Raw genomic sequence first — 21,956 nt, 5'->3', positions numbered from 1 at the left:
TAATGAAAATTTACATTATATTCCAAAAGAAAAGGGGACTTTTCACCAACGATTTTTGTTGCTATACTTTTCTGTAGGTCTTCAATTTTGATATCACTGCTTGTTTGATTTGTATTGTAATACACACAATCACCAGCAATGTCAATGCTTGATTCTTGAGTTGATATTTGATTTAAATCACCTGTAAAACATGAAAACAAAAAGTCAAATTTCAATATCATAGTGTTACCTAGACCCCCTTCCCCGGTGATGCATAAAATAACAAATAAATACTTGTTTATTCTTTAATTGAAATGTTATTGTTAAGAAGTAATATGCGTATTCCGTAAAGATTTTCTGTAGTGCAGTAATACTTACTATTTATATCTGAAGGGTTTTCTTCAATTTTATTGCTTTCCTCTTCAAAAGTCTTTGCAAGGATTCTTCTTTCGTTGATGTCTTTATGCAAAACCCGTCGTCTTAAAAAGGAATACATTTTATGCTTTAATTCCTATGTTTCCATAAGAATTCAATTATGCTAATAAGGAAATGCATTTTAAAGTATAAAAAGGTATTTAAACTCAGAAAACAATTAAATGCTTCAAATCAGGAGAAGAACAAACATGGGCCTCGAACACGTCAGAGGTGGGATCAGGTGTCATGGAGGAGTGAGCATCCCACGCTAATCGGTACATGTAACACCCGTCAGGTGCTCCTTGTCATGATTGGGAAAAAAATCCGTAAACAACTCAGTGTTGGAATAAATGTTTAACGATAATTATAAAACCACAAAATGATATGAAAACTAAGCTCGGGTTATGAAGTATAAAACCACAAAATGATATGAAAACGATGCTCGGGATTCTGATTGACATAGTCTATTTAGAAAAAAAATGTTGGCATTAAATATGAATTATTATGGCTATAGAATTGATTGAATATCGCAAAATTTATCTACTTTTAGTAATTTCTTTTATGATTTCATGCATAGCATTGTAAAAAGACTTCTAGTCATTTCTATGATGTGATCAAATCAACCTACCTTGCAGCAATAACTAAGGAGATCACAACAAATACCGCAATAATGATCGACGTAATGACCCCTCCAATAATTCCGGCTGTGCTCCCTCCAAGTGGTAAATTGTTTTCTAAAAATACTTTTACTATTATATGTAACAAATTACAATTACAAACTCAAAATTTTTTTTGGATTGGAAAACTTGATTATCTTTTTATGACCACTTTGAGTTAAAAACTTCTGTGTGAAATGTTTGTATATTGATACTAGCTATAGAGAAAAAAAAAGAGATATGCACCATCACATTTCAAACCTTTCATATTATCTCTGTATCCAAGCAGACAATATCCTGTTTTTGTGCATTTTGTTTGGATGCAATTTTCACACGTTCTTATGCAACTAGATCCATAGTATCCATCGACGCACTCTGTAATATACACAATTACTAAAAATTATAGCAAAAAATATAAATTTATGAATAAAGTGTTGTAGTTATTTGATTACCACAATTGATATAAAATTTGATAAATAGTAGCATACACATTTGACTTGTCAAAGATTCGGAAAAAAGGTTTGTTTGAATTTTGAAATTACCGTCACACTTAGTTCCATTCCAATGATGTTCACAACCGTCCGGACAAATTCCTGTTATGTTGTTACAAAGGGTTCCATTCACACAGCTCCCACAACTTGAACAATTCTCACCATAGAAGCCATCTTTGCATACTGAAGGAATAATGTGATTCAATTTGTTCACACTTCCATAAGTAAAGAGACTTAGAACATTTAAATGTAGTTTCATGCAGATTCATAACACCGTCCAATGAAGTTTATTCGGTAGATTGCCGTAAACGGAAGATCGTGAGTTTGAATCTCGAACGCGACTGACCTAAGTCGAAAGAGAATATGTGTAGCAGCTGTTCCATTGACATGCACCTGGTACTTTGAAGTGAAAGTTGTGGCTTCTTTGGATGAGTATGTATTCGCAGGGGGAATAAGGAAGCATACAGAATATTCTATCTTGACTAAAATCAGTGCTACATTATAACGTCAGAGATGGCGAGATGACGTCAAATCTAGAACACAAGTTTTCGTAAATTTGGTATTTAAAAATGTAATTGAACTTTAGAAAATGAAAAGAGTAGTGTAAAAATTAACAAAAAAATAATGTTCTTAATTTTCTGTGCCGTATTCTGTCATTTTGATTAAATCTACCACCGATGACGTCATATGTGTCAAGTGTGTCATACATCAAGTGACTTTGGAATTGATCATGTCCATTAAAGAGAATTTGGCTGAGACAACATGTACAAATATACGTAAAATGGAGTTTAAAAGCAAATATAGTGAATATTTCGTGAAATTCATATGGAGTTTAGTTCATAAAAAAGGAGGCTATTTTTTTCATCGATTATATTCTCTTTTGAAGCTAGTTAACTATATACATACTCCGGTCGGCCTTTCCTCTATCATTTGTTACAAAAATAATGCGACAGAACAACAATAAGCTGTACATTTCAAAACATAAGATTTATACAGTTAAAGTTTTCCTCCTAAAATACTTGAAAAGTGCTGCTAAAATCCCAAATTAAGCATAGTTTTACCACAAATCTCGGTTCATATGTGAAAAATTCAAAACATCGGGTAAGGTTTGGTGCGAATGTTTGGAATAATCATTTTACTGACGGGACAGTGGGATTCTACCAACACTTTTAATGCAAAATAGATGTTTTTCAACTACATTATTTATTCAAAGAAATTATTGAACTCCGGGGTATTGTTGTTCTGTTATTTTTTTTTTTATTAAGGAAAATTTCGATATTAATATAAGTCACGTGATGCCGTGGTGGTGGTGAACGATGTTCCTTTAGACACTCTTTTATCTTTATGCAATAAATAATAATAGTTTACGTTTATCTTTATGCAATAAATAATAATAGTTTACGTTTAACTGCGGTTTTGTTAAATTATCAAACAATATTCTTTAAAAAGTCTAAATTTCCCGAAAAATGACTTATATGCTTCCTTAACATACCCGCGTTACATACAAATTTTACACTTCTATAAAATGGTTATTATAAAATTTAAAATTTTACTTTAGTAAAAGAGAAATGTTTTCGATTTTCTTGTGAATAATTTACCATTGCATAGAGAACCATTCCAATGATCATCACATCCTTCCATACAAAGGCCTGTTACATTGTGACAATATGTTCCAGGTTTACAATGACCGCATGTTTTTGTACAGTTGCCACCATAAAAACTACTTTGACAGACTACGCAAAGTAAAGAATAAACATATTACACATATAATTGTGGGTTTAGGGTTTGAGAGAGAGAGAGAGAGAGTAATACGCTTTTAAGCAACTGAAGGCCTTATATGTAAACAAAATCCTATGACTGACAAAAGAAAAGAAATAACTACTTCTTACCATTACACAATGAACCATTCCATTGATAATGACATCCATCTGGACAGATACCTGTTATTTTGTTGCATACGGCATTATTATTACATTTTCCACATGTCCCTTCACAATTATTTCCGTAGAACCCGTCTCTACAAACTACAAAAAGAACAACAGAGAAATCATTTTCTAATCGAATTCAATGTAAATTACTGTAAATCACATATTTTCGTGGGGTCAAATTTTCGTGGTCAAAGGAAAAAATGTTGGATTGTGGGGATTTGAATTTGTGGATGAAAAACTTTTTAGTAGTATTACATGAGTGCAAGTGAAATGATTTTCATACCTCGAAAACAACGAAATTTAAGCCCCCCACGAAAATTAGTTATTTCACAGTATTTAACAATCTCTCTTATCCACATGTAGATACATTGTCAGCTTGCTCACATGCAAAATATTATTTTTTTTTACATGTATCAAATCTAGAAATAAATCGAGATCGAACAAGCATTTTGACGATGACTCTTTTTTCAAAATAGAAATTCATTTGCCAGTTGGGTGCCGGTAGATAGGTTTTGCTAAAACGCGGAACGGAAAACGGAACGGAAAGCAGAACGGAACGGAGAACGGAATATATTATGTTAGATCAAATCACTTAAAATACACAATTTTGTCGTAAAGAATATATTTTAAACACATTCAATCTCTCGGTTAACATTCTGTAAAATTTTATTTAAAAAGGCTACTCTTACAGTTGTAGTTTTATTGCAATCTCGCCACAAAAAGAGACTTAATCAGCAATCATTTTTCTATTTATTTCTTTTGTAAAGTTTATGTCCCAACCGCTGCTTTTCTTTTCCTTTATTATACGTACAAACCAGTAGAGCTACAGTCTCGACAGAGACTTCTGGTTGACAAGCAAGTTGATGAAACAAGAATATCAGCAGTCTCGGTAAAAGTCATCATTTCAAAAGTTCATTGGTGACACAATGACCTTATTAGCAAATACAATTTTTCATTGAGTCAAATGCTGATTTACGCTTTTCACATTAATTGTTAGTTCATTATTTATACACTGAATTGACGACGGATTTCTCCTTTCGTTATTTCCTGATCATGCCAAGGAGCACACGGCGGGAATGACCGGTCGGCAGGGGATGCTCACTCTTCCATGACACCTGATACCACTTCTAATGTTTTGGATGTCCGTGTTTGCTCTGCTCCTATTTTGAACTGTTTTAGGGATTTTTGATATTGAATACCGTTCTTTATCTCCATATCATTCATTCACGAAAATTGCTGACGTAGCAATGACACTAGAATTGAATTTGAAGGGGGGAGGTTAAAACTTATATGAAAAGAATTTCACCAGCGGAAAAACACAGATATATGATTTGGGACGGGGAATCAGTTCCTACTCCAATGTCCTTCAATACTTTTTTGTACACTAACTTACTATAATTAACAAAGTGTGGAGGTTGCTGTAAACATTTCTATAATAAAAGGTTATATCTGGAAAGGGGGGGGGGCAAATATTTGATATCTAAACAAACCATGTTTAAAGCGAATGAAAATGTAAAAATAAATTCCTAGGATTACGATTAGAGCAAACCTTTCCGGCAAGCTCGGATAAACACCTCTATTTTGCAAAGTTCAAGCTTCCTATATATTAAAATTTTGGATAAATATAGTTGGAAAACTTTTCTGTGTTACAAATGTAGCATCTTTACATTAATGAAGTGAAATTTGTATGTGGTACATGTGTGCGTGTGTAAGAGGGGGGGGGGGGGGGTCATAGGGTGAATATGAATGGTAAAACATTTTAATTCATTTCGCTCTTTAGAAAGGTCAGAAAAGTTGCAAAAGGTCCGCCCTTCCCCTTTTGACATTAGCTCCAGACCTTTTTACTATTTAAATGTTCACTGAAACCCAACAGATTTTGTTAATACAATTCATGTGGTTAGATTAATATTGTTTAAAAAAAAACCAGAAAGATTTTGGACCTAGAACATACCCCCTCCTCCGAACAAAAATCTTACCCCCCTCCCCGAACAAAAATCGTCTTTTGTCTTTTTCGCTTGCCAAACTCTTTTCAAGTACATTTAAATCCCCCCCCACACACACACACACTTTCAAATTCGATTCTACGTCATTGCTATTAATAATAGGGATTTTAATATGAATAAAATATATCCTTTATGAAAAAAATTATGCATTTTATGTGATTTAATATAAAATAAAACATTCCGTTTTCCGTTCCGTTCCGTTTTCCGTTCCGCGTTTTAGCAACACCCCCTATAAATGGCAGACAGTTGTCACTCAGGAAATTAATAGAGCCACAAACGCACTTAAAATAGTATCTCAACGCTCAACTAGGACCTTAAGTCATTAGAAATGTAGAATGGCTTTTATGGCTCAGTGGTTACTTCACTACAAAATTTTGCGCATTGCCACCCTGAACTGACAGTCGAATAAATCAGACTTATTTGGAGCCTTCACCGTGTAAAACAAGAAAAAGAAAATACATTAGTGTCAAAGGAAAAATCATGTAATATTGGGCCAGATACATGGATGGACAATATTGACAGAATGCTATAGAAAATATATACATGCGTAAGGTAATACGGCAATGAACTGTGTTGGGTCACCTATGGTCCACCTAATTATATCATTATTCCATGTTAGGCAGCAATATTTATTTAACAAAGTACTTTACCTCTAATCTTCTTATCATTTCAAAGTACGTGACCTTTATTTTCAAAACTGACAGACAGAGGTCCCCTTATTTTGCACATCAAAAGGGAGAGCAGATGACACGTTATGGTCTCAAGAAGTCAACTATTGTACATCAATAGGAAGACATAACGATATCCTACAGTGCTCATTAAATCAAACAAGATGTGTTTGTGAAACACTATGCGCCCGGCCGCAACAAAGTTAGAAAAAGCAATTTTTAGCAAATGGGTCTCGGTCAAGGTCACACAATCATTGTCCTTTTTGTCAGGTGAAAGTGCTCAATTAGTGGAGTATGCATACCAGATATGAAGTCACTATCTCCCACGGTTCAAACGTTGTGGCGAAAGTTTGAAAGTTTGAAAGTTTGAAAAAGCTATTTTTAGTATAAAGGTCACAGCCAAGGTCACAAGGTCATTGACATTGGTGTCCTTTAAAAGTGCTTAATTAGTGGAGTATGCATACCAAATATGAAGTCTCTATCTCCCGCGGTTCAAAAATTATGGCGAAGGCTAAAGTTGACAACAGACAGAGAGAGGGAGAGAGAGAGAGAGAGAGAGAGAGAGAGAGAGAGAGAGAGAGAGAGAGAGAGAGAGAGAGAGAGAGAAGGGATAGTGAGATAGAAAGATAAAAGGTTATATAAACAGTTTTTCCAGGGTGACCAGGATTCCTGAAAATCATCTGATTATTGTTTTTATATGCAATATACTCGTAATTGTTTGTTTCATACCTCTATCTCATGGAGAATATCAGTCCATTTAATGAGAGGTTTTTACCACTACATCTCATTCGAAAGATAAAATATTTAATCTGAAGAGCAATGGGATATTTAATTTTGTCTAATTTTGCTTATGAACCCTTCTAAATTCTTTCTTTGATTATACAACTTTAATATGAATCTTTCTAAAACAATAACTATCAAAACTGTTCAATAAATCTTGTATTACTTTACATTCCGAAAAGATGTGCGCAATAGTTTCTGTCTCAGTTTCACAAAAAAAAAACATCCATATGAACTTTTTTCTTTTATTTTATTTAAAAAGAAATTGTTGCTAATATTCTATGATTAATTCGGAACTGAAAGATTGACACTTTTTTATCTTTTGTGAGCTTAAATAGAAAACCTTTATTTTTAATACGATATAAAAGGAATGATAAACTTTTTGTTTATATAAGAAAGAATGGAGTGGACATTTTCAGAAGCTCATTTTTTTCTCTTTATTTTAAACGCCATCTTATAATTATACAGGGGCTAGTATCGTAGAAGACAATACAAATGAATGTACTAAACAGAATTAGGAAGAACGTGTCGTTTTCCTTTAGTTCAATTTCTAGTACAATAGCATATTCATTGGTGCTCAAACTGCTGATAATATTAGTGTACAGACACTTAGAGGGGTAATACGGAAATATATGGGGTCTTTGAAAAACTCCATAGTGGGCGAGGCATAAGCCGAGTCCAATATGTATTTTTTTCAAGAACCACACATATTGCCGTATTACCCTTCTAAGTGTCTACATAACGAATTTATCCTGCCGATGGTTCTCTAAAGGACTAAATATTTATAGATAGTTTTCAATGGACCAAAATTAGCAAAAGTTACCTCCCGTTGGTCTTCATGTTGGAGATCGACACGGTGAGTAAAGCAGAAATATTTGGTAAAAAATCTTTATTAAATAATTTTTTCTTAATAAAGGAGGCTTCCAAAAATTTATATACTTCAGAAAAATAATGATTCCTAATTCAAAATCGCAAATATCAATATTTAAAATTGGTTGAACAATGAAGGAATATGAGCATTTGGACCTCCAGTATGGCGGCCAATGGGAGATAACTTTTGCTAAAATTAGGTCTTATGAAAACTATCTATAGTATCGATATACCTCTTTCACTGAGGGAAGCAAATCGTACCGCATCCATTGCTGTCGCCAGACGCATTGTGACGTCAATTATGAAGCTCCCTGTGTGGTCACGTGAAAGCAGTATATTGATGATGTGAGGTTGGTAAATTAGGGAATAACATTCTACTAATTTGGTATTTGCTGATTATACGATCGCAAACTGAGTTTTACCGGCGACGCGTAAAACGGGAACCTTAAATCAGCATTAACGGTCGCAAATACCACATTAGAAGAGTGTTATTTCAATATCAATTCAATCTGTGCATTTTGTTTTTTGTTTACGGCTGATTTTGTTGAGTTTTGTTACATGAAATACGTCACGGGGCATTGTGCTTTTGAGTCGCTCTATTATGGCGTCACAATAAAAAGATTCTTCTCTTGTAAATGCTCGTTTAACTAGTACTCCTTCAAATATCAATATCGCCGAAATATGGCTGAAATACTGCCATCTCAGCGTTAAACAATAATAATCAATCAATCTATAAAATATCAATGCATTAGCCAAATAAAACGTGTTTTTCAAAGCAACTGCATTAGAATTTTTAATATATGGTTGGTAGCTCACGTGGAGGGGGCACATTAGCAATTTTATGTGGGTAGACAGCATAACATCGTTTAATACAGTATTGCTCTCAACCAATAACATTTTTAGATTTATATCAGAGGCACGTTAATAAGGCGTGTATCGTTTGATAATGGTAGGCAGAGAATATTTGGGGGGTGAGGGACGTTATGTTCAAAACATTACCTTCTCTGCTTATCTATTACAAAGATCTATAAAAATGATAAAGTTAATTATACAAATTTATTGGAGTAATACAGATAATTTTATTAAGGGGGGGGGGGAGCTATGTCCGAAAAGTCTTTGTGTGAAATTTTCAAAACTTTGACATTTCTTTCCTGACCAATTGCTCTACATTTTTAGGTTTTAAAAACAATTCCTTTATATGCTTATTTTTACACAGGAGCACGTGCAAAAACAGTGTGAAATGCTAAAAATGGATTATTTTCAGACATTATTGTTCTACCACAAATATGCGCTAAAATGAACCAAAAATGTCAAATCACATTCAAAATCGACAGGTATTTAATTTATGTGACTTGTGTCTTTAAAATAAAGGCAAATTCATTGTAATTCATCTCGCATGAAAAATTATAATAGAGCACAATGTAAGTATCACCCCGTTTTTCTTGCCGTATTTTTTTACAATTCTGACATGCATAACAGGTAATATCTTAAGAAGTCTTTGTGTAAAAATGTTGTATTTTATATTTTGTGAAAGAAATTATTCATCTCTTTATTTTAACAAAGAAAAAAAATATACCTTTATGATAAAATAAACGAGAAATATGCGGTTTCCTTTAATTAAGTACTTTTATGTCATAAATATTGACCTTTCTGCACTAAGAAAGGTACGACGTCGCGCATATAGTACTGGGGTTGAAATACCGTAACATGTAACACTGTAAACGACGGGCGTTGGTATTTTTGGTCATTTTATCTTTTTGGCTACATGGATTTTTCTGGAAATTTGTACCAAGCTTCTATACATTTCAGTGATGGTGTTACACAAAATTCATTAATATCTATCAAATATACTGACCGATTCCGACTGTTCATAATATTGGAAGCATTCCGTAATATGCCGTAATATTGACGAGTAAGAAAAATAGATGGAATGTTTGGTAAACATGTTTTACTACATAACAGGTTATTTTTGAAAAACTAAGTTGATAAATGAAATGTGCAATTCATGTATAAAGTCAAAGATTTCCATGAAAAATCATTAGCAAGTAGTTAGAGATATAAATAGAGCGATTTTGATGTCTAGTCGATTTTGTTACTACGATACAAATATACGTTTTATGGTATTTAACCGGGCGTATAGCACCAATACAAACTGTAATCTCTATTTATTGGGAAAACTTGTAACAGATAGAATCTTATTTTTAAAATGTGCAAATTAATAAGATTTTGTATTTAAAGAAACATTAAATATAATACATTTTTAAGAAAACAGAAGCAAAAATTTGTTGTCTAGTCTAATTTGTTACGCCTTATATTTTTTGACGTTTTAACGCTTTAACGACGTACACAATAAAGTATATTTCGACGTTACAAAATCAGCCCCAATTCTGTGCGCGACGTCTAAGTAAGCACTGACGAACATCTAAATATAAAACTATTTTGCAAAAAACTAGTATTTTGTTTTGATTAGACACAATATTTACAATATTTAAACAGATTGATTCATTTCTTCTTCATTCTAGTCATTCTGTACCCCCCCCCCCCCCCCTCATATCCCCGTCAACAACCAACACCTATTAGAACCTAGGAATGACTTTATACAATATAAACTACACGCACTATAAATCAATAACCAAATATAGGTACAAGCACATTTCTTATTTTTTTTCTTAGTTTTATCCAGAAAATACAATTAATGGTAAACATGAAAATTAAACATATTTCCCTTATTAAATGAATTTTATCTTATCTTTTTGCACTTATATATCAGCATATCATCGAGGTATTTCTTCACAACTGCTATGAATTATCAACCAAAGGAAAAGACTTCTAATATACACAAAGTCTAAAAATAAAAAAATGATTAAATTTTCTTTTTGCAAATTGTGTACGCTATTGATTACTAACAATGTTAGGCCTATATCACAGTTGCAAAGTCTACAGGTAAAAACAAACGTCGCTTTTGTGACGTCACGTAAGGCTGCTTTGACATAGAACGACATAGGTCCCCCTTAAATGTAATACAGAAATGTATAGTGTTACAACAAAGTAATGCTGAGGCCCTTTAATGTGTGATGAGACTTACACATACAATCAGGTGGTTCAAACAACTTGTCGCTACATCCGTATATACAGGACCCATCAAAGGCATCACACTCCTGATTCAAACATTTTGATGGACATGGCCTGCAGTTTTGTCCATAATTTTGAAAGTGACACCCTTTAATGAGAAACAAAAGAAAAACATGTTTTGTAGGAGATAAAAATGTTTGAAATTTTTAAAATAAGGTTTACTTTCGTAGCAGGATGATAAACTGTGTAATGTGTATGATAGCATAATTCTAATTATTAGGCGGAAGCTGCCTTTTACTTTTGCATGCTTTGTTGACCTTTCGACCTCTCAAGATGTTTGCCCCGCTTCATGGTACTCCAAACGGATGTATCTTAAACAAAGGGCATACAACCCGCTTAATCATATTTGACCCCTTCCCAATCTTTATCGTTATTATCAAATCAAAAAGCGTGTGTTATGGCGAATTTATTTTAACAATTTATTTTGATTAATGTAAAAAAGTCCAATAAAAATAATAGCCTAATTATAGAACGAATAGTTACTTTGTTACTGCTGATACGTTTCACGTTTGAGAGAAGAACGAACGACAACTCTGTATGTCTAAAACATAAACAAATCGGGTTCAACATTTGATTAGCACGGGGTACTGAAGCGACCTTTAGAAATACTACGAGGGACAAAATAGTTCAAGTAGGTAATTATGTTTACGAACTAATGACAGGTACATAGCTACTGAGGAACTTATCTTTTCAATAATCTTGTATGAAATAGAAGAAAAGAGGTATGTAACTCCTTTTATCAATTGTGTACTACATTCGCGTAATAATCTAACATATAGACGATTCAGCGTGAAATTATTGTCAACAAACCCACGTGGAGCACAAATGATTTACAATGATTGACTGGAAGTGACAGGCCTTCTCTTCAAAATAAATAAGGTAACTCACGCTGTGTGATTAGCCTATGTTTTATTGTCACCCTTATCTTTGATTGTTTTTACCTGAAAATGTCGGCTCCCTATGCAGGCATGCTTTAGACATGTTAGATATCGTAATATGATAGCTGTTATGATCGGGTCTTATAGAACGAACTGGTACTCTAATTACCATGATAACATGCCTGGGAGAAATTATTTGAGGACTTATCATGCCGAGTTTGTGTATACATTTATATATCCTTTCTCATTTAATGTTTGTACATGTATGTTGAAGGATGGGCCAAAACTGTAAAATCTGGACAGAAATTAAAACGCAAGCATAAGAACTACATTGTGTTTTGTATAGATGTGTCCCTGCTACGGAAGCAGCTAACAGAAAGGGGATATAATTAAGATTGCATTGTGGATTTGCCCTGTGCCACCTCTAAATGGCAGAAGAAAACTCAACTCAGCACAACAAGAAACACTTTTCTGAAGGTGAGTACATCAATTTATTATATTTCTAGATAAGTGGAAAAAATTATCAAAACTTATGATACATATCTTTTATAGCATAACAAATCATCTTGTTATGATGGCAAAACTGAACAGAATACTATTTTTGAAAGTATATTTTGACTTTTCTAATTTTTGTTGACTTATTTTCTTTTTCTTTTTAAATACATGCAAATACATGATTACTTATAATAGTAGGCTTTTGAAAGAGAAAACAAATACAAAAAAATATTAGAGAAGTCAAATCAGTCAATATTTATCATGTTTAATAATCGCTTACTCGATATCTGACTTTTTCATTACATGTACAGATAATTATGAATTCCATTGGAAATAATTTTTGGTACTAAAATTAGTTATCAAATAAAATACAAATGCACAATACACCCAAAATTACAAAAGGTTGTTTTAATTGGATCTATTTGCAAAACTGCTGTGTACACATGTAGGTTATATAACTAGCGAAAGAGAGGAGACAGATGTTGTTGGTCAGGATCGCTAGTCTTATATTATTTCATTTGTTGGTTGTTTCTCGTATATTTACACTAAACTAAATACTACACAAGTTCACTTTCCGCAGTTTTGAATCTTTTGTTATTTCTATATACCCACTTCACTCTTGAAGTTGGTATAGTGGCATTAATTTCTTTGCATGTTAGATTTCACTGAATGAATGAATGTAGATCAAGGCGATAACGGGTGTTTTACAGTTAGGTGTAGATGAAGACATGCTAATTACCATTTGCATGTTTTAGTTAGAATTGATAAGTTTCTGATAAAATGTGTACCTTGTAAAAAGAAATAATATACATCCGAGTAAACGAGTAACTTTTTTTAGTATTCGATACTTGGACCTTGGATCGCGTACCCGGTAAAGTTGACTTCCCTAGAAAATATATTAAAATAACCGGCATATCATAAAAGGTTATTTGAAGTCCTTGATTTCATTTATTGAAAGTTAGATACATAATGTGAAATAATTTTTGTTAAATAAACATTGTGAGATATTCTTAATTTTTTTTTTTCAATTATACACTTTGTAGAAAATTCTGCCAAGAGGCAGTTGTGAAGGGAATCGTGTAGATAATCTCCAGAAAAGAAATCACCACTGATATTGGGATCTATGTACCAATATTTTAATACTATCATCAAAGACAAATTTACCACAGAAATAAAAATAAAACTGTCTGGCATTCAAGGGCCTGCCATGGTAGAAGCTCTCCTGAAAAAATATTCCATTTATTGTGGACATCATGACTGTTGACACAGGGTTCACCCGTCATCAGCATTAAAGACTTGTGTGATTTGTTCTACCTGGGCCATACATGTATTGAATGAAAACAATTCATAGAACCACAAGCACATAGTAAATCTATGTAAGGTCTTCTGTGTATGTTGTATTCCTTATATAATTTGCTGTTTTATAACAAGACTTTGTTTCATTGGTACTAAAACTTAATACATGTAACATACAAAATCCAAAAGCAGTTGTGATATTTATTGTTTTTTATTACTCATTAGTTCTCATTTTTGTGTGAAATTTTATAATTTTCCATTTCTTGTTCCCCAAAACCATATCGTTCAAATTTTATGTATTGCAACTTGCATTTCAATTTTAACTTGTTATACTTGACAAAAAACAAGAGGTACTGTGAGCAATGAACTGACTAAATGATACCCCCGCCTCCCATATGATTATAATGGAAATGTCCATGTTTTGCTGTGGCCGGCAAACCCAAAATATTGTGTCCGATCAAAAGAAAAATAGGAGGTGCACAATGGCAATAGGTAACAAATAATCTGTGAAATTTTCATTAAATTTCATTCAGGGGTATAAGAGGAATTGCGGATAAGATATGAGTACCCCAAAGCGTAACAAACGGATGAACGGACAGCTAGACGTACGTACGGACGGACATACCGATTACAGTATACCCTCCCACTTTTCAAGCGGGGGTATTATAAATGTTAAAATGTTCATATTGCTATTGACGTGACTTATTCTCATGTATCCGCATCAAAACCGAGACATATTGTTTATTCTTGTACCTAGGTTTGAATACTACAATCCATCAAAATATTTATCACCCCCCCCCCCCTTTAAAAAAGATTATGCTTCAAATATGTATCATTAAAGTTTTGCACATGAGAACCTGCAAACATGCTTCCGCCTATCAGTACTCTCAGTACTTTGATTTTGATATTATACATACCCATAACCTTTATTTCACAAATTTCGATGGTAGCAAATCCAGGTACATATCCTTTACATGTTGTATTGAGTGGGGGATCCTTTGAATTAAATACAGCTATTCCTTTAGTCACTCTATTGACGGTCACATTCATTTCTTGTTTTATGCAGTGAGATGGATCCTGGGTGAACACCTTATATCCATCGTCAGACTCGCTAGATGAAGGTGCATAGGATGTGTCATTAAACACAATCACATTGAATCCAATATGTCGATTTTCAGCTAAGTAAACAAATTTAGCAATTCAATATATAATCATTATATAAATTTCAATTGGTCTTTATATACATAAAAAACTTTTCTTTTTATCTGAATACAGGCTTATTTGTTAGTAAAACTTCATACATGTACATTTATCTAAAATTTTGTGCAGAAGGAATAAATATAAAATTTTGGTTATATTCTTAATATATAAACAGATATATTTCTGGTCTATCAAGAAAAACCTTTAGCCAACTGTAAATAAAAAGAGCTGCTTATTTGTCTGTTTTAAGTCATAATTATTAAGTACGAAATGTCTGGCTCGGATACCAACTCCTCTGCCGAAATGAATTTGTATTTTAGTTATAGTTATATAAATAAATTCAATTATTACAGAAATAGAGACATTTTAAACAAATGAGTTTGCTTTAGAAACTTAAAATTTTCATCGTTATTAGCAACAATTGGAATATAGCAACTAAAATGTTCCATCGTTATTAGCAACATTTGGAATACAAAACACTGGGATATACAACGTTTTACTGTATGATCCTTTATGATCCTGCACTCACACATTGTGTTCATATCTATGACGTAACGTCTGTTTCGGATGCAAGTTCTCACACTCACACTAAAAAGCCAGCTCTACTTAAAGTCTGTGCTTCTTGGAAATACACTGTACAGGTAGAGCAATTGCATGTTATTTATAATGTCATGTTAACATAATAGCGTTGTTTATTACCTACAAGATTATGATTGATTGGTTGATTGTATATTGTTTAACGTCCTTCTCGAGAATTTTTCACTCATATGGAGACGTCACTGTATGCCGGTGAAGGGCTTCAAATTTTGAACTTTACTCGGCACTCAGGGCTATTATGCAGTTAAAGATTTTTTTAGCGAGTTTATGGGACGGATCGTCAGATCAAACGAGACGCAAAGAGCCGAGTTTGATCTAATGACCCGCGCATGTCAACGAGACGTGATGAGCCGTTTCACGTTTCGTTGACATGCACGGGTCATCAGATCAAACTCGGCTCTTTGCGTCTCGTTTTATCTGACGATCCGTCCCATAAACTCGACGTGATACAACCCTTCGGATCAAAATACTGTTATATTACTATATATTTATTACAATAGTAACTTGATCCGAAGTGTCGTATCACGTCGAGTTGAGAGACGCTGATTATTAGATCTAACGAGACGCATAGTAAAAAACTACTGAACCGATTTCAAAGATTTTTTAAGGAATGATGCATTGTTGTAATATCTCCAAACTTTTTTTTCATTTTTTGAAAATATCTTCCGGTCATTTTTTCCCCCGATTTTCTTGTTTTTAAATTGTCATTTTGTCCATGCATCTTCTTGTAAACAATTAAAGATTGAATCATGATATTACGCCTTTTGATTTTGCATCCGTCACTTCCGGTCGACACAGGAAGTTATGTCTGATTTCAAGATTTTTGAAAATTTTAACCGTTTTGAATAAAGGCGAACAGAACTTATGTTTACACTCATAATCATCGACAAAAAGCATCCATTTGAAGTACTTCCTGTTTAAAGCGGAAATTGGCAAAAATTTAACCTTTATTTCTTGAATCAAAAGAAATAAAAAAAAATGGATTAATTTGAGTCTTTTAAAATTTTTTTTTCTGGCCTTGTAGCTTGGATGTCAGCTTAATTGAAGCCTAAATTTTCGAAAATCGTCAAATTATGTCACTTCCGGCCAAACAAGTAGCAGTCAGAAAATGCACATTTCTGTGGTTTTCAACATGTTTTTGGTTAATTTATGGCACTAGTAGCAACCAACCAAATTTCTCATCAATCCATATCACTTTTTGTCAAACTGAAAGTAGCTAAAAATAGCTTATTTTGCAGGTTTTAATGCAAAATTGAAATGATAAAGTCACTAAAGACGCTTTCATTTGTTGACGTCACTTCCGGTCAAAACAGGACGGAAGACCTACTTGTGCTTATGCAACGAGCTTTTTTTGAAATATTGTTTTTTTTCCTTACCGATTTTGTTCACGCGATTCCTCGGAAACGACTGGCACTATTTTCATAAAACTTTGATTTTTGTAATCAATTTTTATTTATTTTTTTTCAAATTATATGTCAGCTTTTTTTATAAAACCCAACCGCAAGCCATAATAATAATAAACATTATCTAGGGTCATATATTTTAATTCAGCTTTTGTTTCTGAAAACAAATTTGAAACCACTTTTTATAATGTTTTTGAATAAAGCTGAAAATTTCTATTTACGTCTTTATGCAAGTGCATAAAAATTATCTTTGCGGATTTCATGTGGTGAAATGAATGTTATTTAGGTATAGAAATAGGAGGGTTGTCAAAAAAAAAATCGTAGTTAGGGAGAATAGTTTATTTTCTCTTTGCTAAATCAAATTTCTTTCTTGTCATAACAAAAAGTAACATTTTATGCTCATGCATTTCAAATTTCATGACGATACCACATCTAATAAGAAAACTATGAAAAAATAAAGAAACCATGTAAGCGTACATCGGCGCACGAAAGCAAGCGTAATATACCTCTTTCATAACGTCATGGTCTCTTTTTCTGCTTTACATGAGACTATTAACATCCAAAAAAGTATTTTTTATAGTGGAAACCCATTCTTGTCTAAGGGACTCATTTAAAATTACCGCTGTCTGTTTTCTAAAGCAGATTCAAATTTTAGTCAAAATTAAATTATTTGAAAGATCACCTTACATTTAAGGTAGCAGAGAATACACCTTGTTTGACGACTTTCATGGTCCAGTGCGATCCCAAATGTCTGCGTTAAACAAACAGTCCTCTACTTTACATGCACTAACTTTTTTAATTTTCGATATGAAGGAAAAACTATTTTTGAATATCATACTATTTAAAAAACAACTTTCCTTTTAAAAAATAGAGTGTGAAGTCTTTTCTGTACTCTATTCCCTGTATCTGATGAATATCAAACATACGAAAAACAATTTATTACTTTTCCGTGCGCCGCGTAAGCGTTAAACGATGTCTCTTTCATCAATCTCAATTCGAACAAAAACACTTTGAAAATCTTGCCACCAGTCGTCTTTTTCTAATGGTGTTTATATGAAATTTTGACATGTTATTTAGATTTTGATTCTGGTTTCAGTGATATAGTTCTAGTTAATTTAGTTACAGGTAATTTTAGTTCAATCACTTACATAATACCAAAGAAATAAAAGCAAATGTAATAGTTATACGCAAAAATTATTCCGAATTTTGGTCGTGCGCCGACAGACCATATCAGTTTTTATATAAATCGTCCAAATATAATAAATATGAAAGATATACATTTAAGAAATCAAGAATTTGAAGAACATTGAAAGTATTATGTCTTTGCAAGATTTGGTTAGTATTCGTTGCGTGTTAACAAAGTTATTAATATTGTGTGCAACTTTTGGGACAACCCTCGTACATGTTACAAGAGGACCATGGGTCACATCGCTCACCTGAGCACTGGGGCTAGGAAAAGGTAGAAATTGGTTTATTATTGAAAAGTTTAAATCCAAAAGTCGTCCCATGACCAATCATAAATTTGCTATTCTTGAGAAGATGATTTTTAAAGAATTTTCCTATATATTCCTATGTAAAACTTTGGTCGGCCATTGTGGCCCCGCCCTACCTGCGGGGGTCCTGATTTGAACAAACTTGAATCTACATTACCTGAGGATGCTTCCATATAAATATGATGAATTATGGCTTTGTCATTCTTTAGAAAAAGATTTTAAAAGAATTTTCCTATATATTTCTATGTAAAACTTTGGTCGGCCATTGTGGCCCAGCCCTACCCGCGGGGGTCATGATTTGAACAAACTTGAATCTACACTACATGAGGATGCTTCCATATAAATATGGTGAATTATGGCTCTGTCATTCTTGAGAAGAAGATTTTTCAAAAATTTTACTATATATAATTCTATGTAAAACTTTGGTCGGCCATTAAGGCACCGCCCTACCCGCGGGGGTCATGATTTGAACAAACTTGAATCTACACTACATGAGCATGTTTACCCATAAGTTTCATCTTTCCTGGCACAGTGGTTCTTGAGAAGAAGATTTTTAAAACATGCCATCAAATTTTTATTAATTCCCAATTATTTCCCCTTGAATAAGGGCGTGGCCCTTTATTTGAACAAACTTGAATCCCCTTTACCCTAGGATGCTTTGTGGCAAGTTTGGTTGAAATTGGCCCGGTGGTTCTTGAGAAGAAGTCGAAAAAGTTTACAGACAGACAGACGGACAGACAGACAGCTAGAAAGACGGACAGACCCAAATAAATATCCCCCACTTTTTAAGCGATGGACAAAAAGTCATTACATGTAACTGGACATGTTACATTCGGCTATATTAAGATAACTGAAGCAAAGTGATAGAAAAGTATAGAAAAATACATATTATAAACAGCAAGATATCGCTAGCCAAAGATTTCCGAACAGAAATCTTCTCAACACAATGTAGTAGAGTAGATTTTGGATCTAAGACCCTTGGCTAGCGAAGATGAACAATATAACTACTCACTAGATTTCCTGAAGAAAAATTGCAAATATGCAACATTGGACCACTGAGTCAAAGTTAACTTCCACCAGGCTGTTTTACCCCAAAAGGCTCGTGTGAAACTACATTCATTATAGCCATCCCCCTCTAGATGTCCGTCTACAGCTTTGTCTGCTGTCGCCCATCCTGCGTCGTGTGTGGAACTCTGTGAAGCTTCTTCTTTGAATGCTAAATTTCTGGCCAAATTTTCTAATATAAATTTAAAATTTCTTGAGAGTTAACAAACTAGGGAACGCAATTCTGTTTCATTTTCAGCTCACCTGAGCCGAAGGCTCAAGTGAGAGTTTCTCATTAAAAGTTGTTCGGTGTCTGTCGTCGTGTCATCGTCGTTGTCGTAATTTTTTTACATTGTAATCTTCTTCTCAAGAACCTCTGGACAAATTTCAACCAAACTTGCCACAAAGTATCCTTGGGTGAAGGGGATTCAATTTTTTTTAAAATGACGGACGATGTCTTCTCCCGAAGGGGATAATTATGAATTAGTGACAGCGTAATGGTATGTTTCTAATAATATTATTCTCCAGAACCACTGGACCAGGGAAGATGAAACTCATATGAAAGCATCATCAGGTAATGTAGATTCAATTTTGTTCAAATCATGACCCCCATGGGTAGAGCGGAGCCACAGTGGCCGATCAAAGTTTTACATAGAAATATTAAGGGAAAAATCATTAAAATCTTCTCCAGAACCACTGGTCGAGGGAAGATGAAACTCATGTGGAAGCATCCCCAGATAGTGTAAATTCATTTTTTTTCAAACCAAAACCTCCGGGGGTAGAGCGGGGCCACAATGGCTGATCAAAGTTTTACATAGGAATTAGGAATTATCTTTGAAAAATCTTCATCTCCAGAACCAATGAGCCAGGAAAGATGAAACTTATGCGGAAGCATCCTCAGGTAGTGTAGATTCAAGTTTATTCTAATCATGACCCCCGAGGATAGGGAGGGGCCACAATGGCTGATCAAAGTGTTACATAGTAATACGTAGGAAAAATCTTTTTAAAATCTTCTTTCCAAGATCACCAAAACCATGATTGGTTATATTAATATGGAAACATCCTAAGTTAGAGTTAATTCCAATTAGTTCATATCATGACCCCTAGGGGTAGGGTTGGGCCATAATAGGCTATCAAAGCTCTACATAGAAATACATATAGGAAAAAATCTTTAAAATCTTCTACTCAATAACAGCAAAGTCATGCCATGATTGTTGATATTCAAATGGAAGCATCCTCAGGTTGTGTAGATTCAAAATTGTTCAAATCATAGTTCCAGGGGTTAGGGTTGGGAGTGAGGAAACATTTGGGGATCAACAAAGGGATATGTACTAAAATACCTTTATTTTTTTCTGGGGAACATCAAATCCATGATTAGCATTTCTTTTATATGGATCTACTGGAAGCATCCTGAGATGGTTTGGATTCAGGTTTGTTCAAATTATGACCCCTGGGGCTAGGATGTGGCCACAGTGATGGATGATAGTTTTGCATAAGAGTATATGGGAAAGAAAAATCTCCAGAACGGAATAGTTTTGTATAATCAAATCAACATGTAAGCATCTGCAAGTAGTAACGATTTAAATTTATTAAAAAATGTCAAAGGGTGGGGGGTGGCGGTGTTGTTGTTGGGGGAGTGGGTGTTAGTAAGGGGTCACAATGGGAGATTAAGTAATTTGTTGAACAAATCTTTCAAAATCTTTTCAAGTATGACAAAGTTATACATGTACGCTCTATTGATTTAGTGACATCCTCAAGAAATATGAAATTCAACCATGTCCCCCAACGAAAAAAACTTTTCATTACTGCGATGAACTGTATCTTTTTATCTAGCCCTTGTGCTCAGGTGAGTGATGTGGCCCATGGGCCTCTTGTTATTAAGATAATTTCAAAGAATTCTTAGTTAGGCAGAACGGTTATGTGACTCCTGTGTAAGTGAAATTGTAGCTGTGAAAGTTGTTACTAAACTTTTTGTAACTTTACATTAAAGATTTTTATTTGCACATCTAAATGTGAGGGAAATATTATGTAAACTGGACCAAATCAAAATTATATGACTTAAAGGCTTTGACAGAGAGTAAACAGGAAACCGAAAGATATCAATTAAAGGATACCGAATGGTGAGGAGAGACAGAAACCGAAATGAGGGTGGAGTATTATAGTTTTTAAAAGAGAAATGTTTACTGTTACAAACTTTAATATCAAAAAGTATTTTGAAATGCTTGAATTTGTCATCACTATATTTGACAGTCTACTAAAACATATTGTGTCACATCCTGCATATATCGGCCACCAGATTCCATATTGATTCCATCTGTGAATATTTTTTTATTCTTACTTTTTCCAATTTTTTGATAAAACACATGCATCGATAACTAAAATTGCAAATCGGTTACTTCGATAAAAATATATCTTGTGCAAATATATACTAAATCACTAGGATTTCTATTTATCGTTAGTTGACATAGACTTGACCTAATGTTTTACAAATACATCAATTTGTTTTGATTAATATTTCATTATTAATAAAAATATTATGAACGGTATATTGAACCTGGGTTTAACATTTCGTAAAAAAAATTATTGTAGCATTAGTATTTCAAGTAAATAAGTTATTAACCATTACGAT

General features: G+C 33.4%; 1 protein-coding gene across 9 annotated transcripts in view; it reads right to left on the bottom strand.

Moving 5' to 3' along the window:
- LOC134265131 (receptor-type tyrosine-protein phosphatase kappa-like) overlaps nucleotides 1-21,956 on the bottom strand; it is a 189,990-nt gene that overhangs the window by 162,282 nt on the left and 5,752 nt on the right. For all 9 annotated transcript variants that reach the window (XM_062747371.1, XM_062747380.1, XM_062747376.1 and 6 more), the window contains exons 2-11: nucleotides 19,296-19,520; nucleotides 14,508-14,768; nucleotides 10,875-11,009; nucleotides 3,430-3,564; nucleotides 3,139-3,273; nucleotides 1,592-1,723; nucleotides 1,311-1,424; nucleotides 1,022-1,127; nucleotides 358-458; nucleotides 15-181 (exon numbers count right to left, since the gene is read on the bottom strand). In XM_062747371.1, the coding sequence (XP_062603355.1) occupies nucleotides 15-181; nucleotides 358-458; nucleotides 1,022-1,127; nucleotides 1,311-1,424; nucleotides 1,592-1,723; nucleotides 3,139-3,273; nucleotides 3,430-3,564; nucleotides 10,875-11,009; nucleotides 14,508-14,768; nucleotides 19,296-19,520 (1,511 nt within the window). The remainder of the gene's footprint in view (nucleotides 1-14; nucleotides 182-357; nucleotides 459-1,021; nucleotides 1,128-1,310; nucleotides 1,425-1,591; nucleotides 1,724-3,138; nucleotides 3,274-3,429; nucleotides 3,565-10,874; nucleotides 11,010-14,507; nucleotides 14,769-19,295; nucleotides 19,521-21,956) is intronic.

Source organism: Saccostrea cucullata, unplaced genomic scaffold (assembly GCF_032062105.1).
Source record: "Saccostrea cucullata isolate Sc308-1 unplaced genomic scaffold, CSIRO_AGI_Scuc_v1 ctg585, whole genome shotgun sequence".
Taxonomy (NCBI): domain Eukaryota; kingdom Metazoa; phylum Mollusca; class Bivalvia; order Ostreida; family Ostreidae; genus Saccostrea; species Saccostrea cuccullata.
The sequence above is the reverse complement of the archived record's forward strand: the minus strand, read 5'-3'. Positions and strand labels throughout refer to the sequence as shown.